At 49.6% G+C, this 3,028-nt stretch overlaps 1 protein-coding gene across 1 annotated transcript; it reads left to right on the top strand.

Annotated features, from left to right (window-relative positions):
• The first annotated feature begins 669 nt into the window (after positions 1–669).
• LOC123171204 (protein GLUTAMINE DUMPER 6-like) lies at positions 670–1,044 on the top strand. The gene has a single exon (XM_044588813.1). It carries the CDS (start codon positions 670–672, stop codon positions 1,042–1,044), a length of 375 nt encoding a protein of 124 aa, XP_044444748.1.
• The last annotated feature ends 1,984 nt before the right edge of the window (positions 1,045–3,028 follow it).

The raw sequence follows: 3,028 nt of genomic DNA, 5'->3' as shown, positions 1-3,028 counted from the left end.
TGATCTTTTGATGTTAAGACTAATAATGTTGTATGCCTCTAAAAGACATGTGTCCCTACCAGGGCTGGGTTCTTGTTTTGAGCCTATGCTTTGGTTCATCCCTGTAGGTTTGCTGCCTTGAGGATAAATGGGGGGGGGGGTGGCTTTCCTCCCCCCCCCCTCATTAGGGGCGGTTAAAAACTGCGTTTGGGGGTGGAGTTTATGTTGCAATTTTAGTTCCTTTTCGCTTTGCCCTGTAAGACATGGTGATTTATTTTAATGGAAATCGGAAAGAATGCTCTCTTTTGTCAAAAAAATCCAAGCGGCCAAAACCCAGACGTAACTGTGCATGCAGCCGTAGCAATAGAAAAGCGGCCAAACCCAACCCAACCAAACCCATCAGCAGCAGTCCTGGGGGAGGCAGGAGGCGAAGCAGAGCTGGCAAGCAACGCCAAGCTCCATCGCGCTGCGCCGCGCGGTTTCTTTCCCCCGCTCCTCTTTCTCACCGCACTCCCCCGTGCGCCACCTATAAATACCGCCTCTCTTCCCTCTCCTCTCCCACCCAGTCAGTCGTCACAGCCACAGAGAACAAGCGAGAAACCACTCTGTACGCACGCCCACAGAGAGAGAGAGGAAGAGGAAGAGAGAGAGAGGGAGAGGGATCGATATCCATGTGATTCACCCTTCATCATGAGGCTGATCAGAGAAGGCGAGGCACTGGTGAGCGTCGCCGGGGCTCCGGCGGCGACCGGCCTCGGCCACGGCGTGCACCCGGGGCTGTGGAGGACGCCGATGCCGTACCTCTTCCTCGGCTTCGCGCTCATGATGGGGCTCATCGTGGTGGCGCTGCTCGTGCTCGTCTGCACGCGCCGCAAGCTGTCCGGATCGTCGCGGCGGGGGAGCACCGCCGAGGACGCGTCGGCCCGCAGGATGGTGCCGCTCGACAGGGAGCCCAAGGTCGTCGTCATCATGGCTGGCGACGACATGCCGTCCTTCCTCGCCAGCGCCAGGCCGTTCGCGTTCCCTGACGCCGTCGAGCCGCCACGCCAGGCAGACGCGGTCTAAGCGCGCGCGCCGCGCCTGTGTGCCCTGCAGGACGCGGGACCAATTTTGTTCATCGATCAAATTTCTAGGATTTACCCTAAGTAATTTTGTCGATAGTAGGCGGCGTTGAGATCTGTGAAAGCGAATGAAGTTTCGGCTTTGCATTGCTTGCTTTTGCCTGCTCTCCGATTCGATTTTTCACTCACAAATTTCCACGCTTCTCGTTTGGGTGGGTGGTATTAACTACTCCCCGGTCGTCGTCATGGTTTTTTTTAGAAAAGGAGGATGACCCCCGGCCTCTGCATCTGGGCGATGCATACGGCCACTTTATTAATTATTCTCACAAGACCTTACAAAGTAATACAACGGTAAGACTAAAGCCGCCGTCTAAGCAACTCTATCCAGTTGATGAAGGGGCGCAGATAGCCTGGGCCTAATACCAAATAGACATCGCAGCCAATCCTAACATCTAAGACCTGAGGTCCCATCCAGGACACCTGTCGGGCATGGGTCTTACCGGTCCGGCGTGCACTCAGAGGCCGCCGCCGCCAACTGCCACTGCTCCATCTTCAGAACTATACTGATGTATCAACCTTGCTCGGTCCAGCTATCGTTGACGCCAACACGACGCCCAACGGCACCTCCCCCCCGCGCACAAACAGCTGAGCACATCGCGGTCGCCACTGATACACCTCAGCACCATGCTGCCAAGTACCACCAGCCGACACAGCTTGAAGTCTTTGGAAGATCTGTCGTGCGTAGCACCTGCCGACCAGGCATGACAAAGCGCTGAGACTCTGTCTCTCTCGTAGTGGTAAATCTCAACGATGAGTCACCAAGCATTAACCACCCCTCGACAATGAGAGAACCACTCTCCCATGCTGATCCAGATTGATCTGCTCGCATGACACAAAGTGATAAGCATTAGTACGAGTTTGCGTGAAATGATAGAGCTTTACATGATTGCTGTAAACTGCCACTGCCGGTTGCGCGCACGTTGAAACATGCACAGTGAACTTTCGGTTTCCGTTAAGCAAATTTCATGATTAATTTTAGAACATAAGTCATAATTCTAGCAACTATTAGCATGTACTCCCTCCGTTCCCAAATGTAAGTCTTTCTAGAGATTCCAACAAATGACTACATACGAAGCAAAATGAGTGAATCTACACTTTAAAATATGTCTACATACATCCGTATCTTATATTTCATTTGAAATGTCTAAAAATACTTATATTTAGGAACAGAGGGAGTAGTAGGTGAACTAAATGTCATGAACAGCAATTTCGCACACACAACAACCAACACTACTTCCCTAGGCTTCTGATGGTACTACGAACATATATTCTTCCACCGCACTATACGTGCTCATATCTCTTATGTTAGGTGTTGTACTTGGATTACTACTGCTTGCAATGGACATGGACATGCTCTTCCTATCTTGCATACCAAACCATTTGTTTAGGTTGATTAGCACTCCAGTCAAACAATCATGCTTATTATGTTCATCATGTTTTATCCATATTTTTCAATTAATTTAGTGGGAAATTACTCATATTTTCAACAATAAAAAGTCCTCCCATATCATATTTTCAGAGGTGTTGTTCTGTTCTTGACGACAAGATCATTAATCCTTTCATGGCCACTATGGTTGGCCAGGATATGTGGGACATGCTTGAGACCAAGTTCAGGGTCTCGGACACAAAGTGGGTTGTATGTCATGGAACAGTACCAGGACTACAAGATGAGTGATGACCACTCCGTAGTTGAGCGGGCTAATGAGATACAGTCACTCGCTAAGGAACTTGACTATTTCAATTGTGTGTTACCGAACAAGGTCATTTCCTGAGACATCATTGCCAAGCTTTCTCCTTCACCGAGGAAATTTGCCATTGTTCTGAAACACAAGGGACATGAGTTTTCCGTTGTGAATCTCATTGGTGATCTTCATGTGGAAGAAAAGATGAGGATAAAAGACACACAGGGATGTAAGTCCATGAGAGAA

Source organism: Triticum aestivum, chromosome 7D, assembly GCF_018294505.1.
Source record: "Triticum aestivum cultivar Chinese Spring chromosome 7D, IWGSC CS RefSeq v2.1, whole genome shotgun sequence".
NCBI classification, from domain to species: Eukaryota; Viridiplantae; Streptophyta; class Magnoliopsida; order Poales; family Poaceae; genus Triticum; species Triticum aestivum.
The sequence above is the reverse complement of the archived record's forward strand: the minus strand, read 5'-3'. Positions and strand labels throughout refer to the sequence as shown.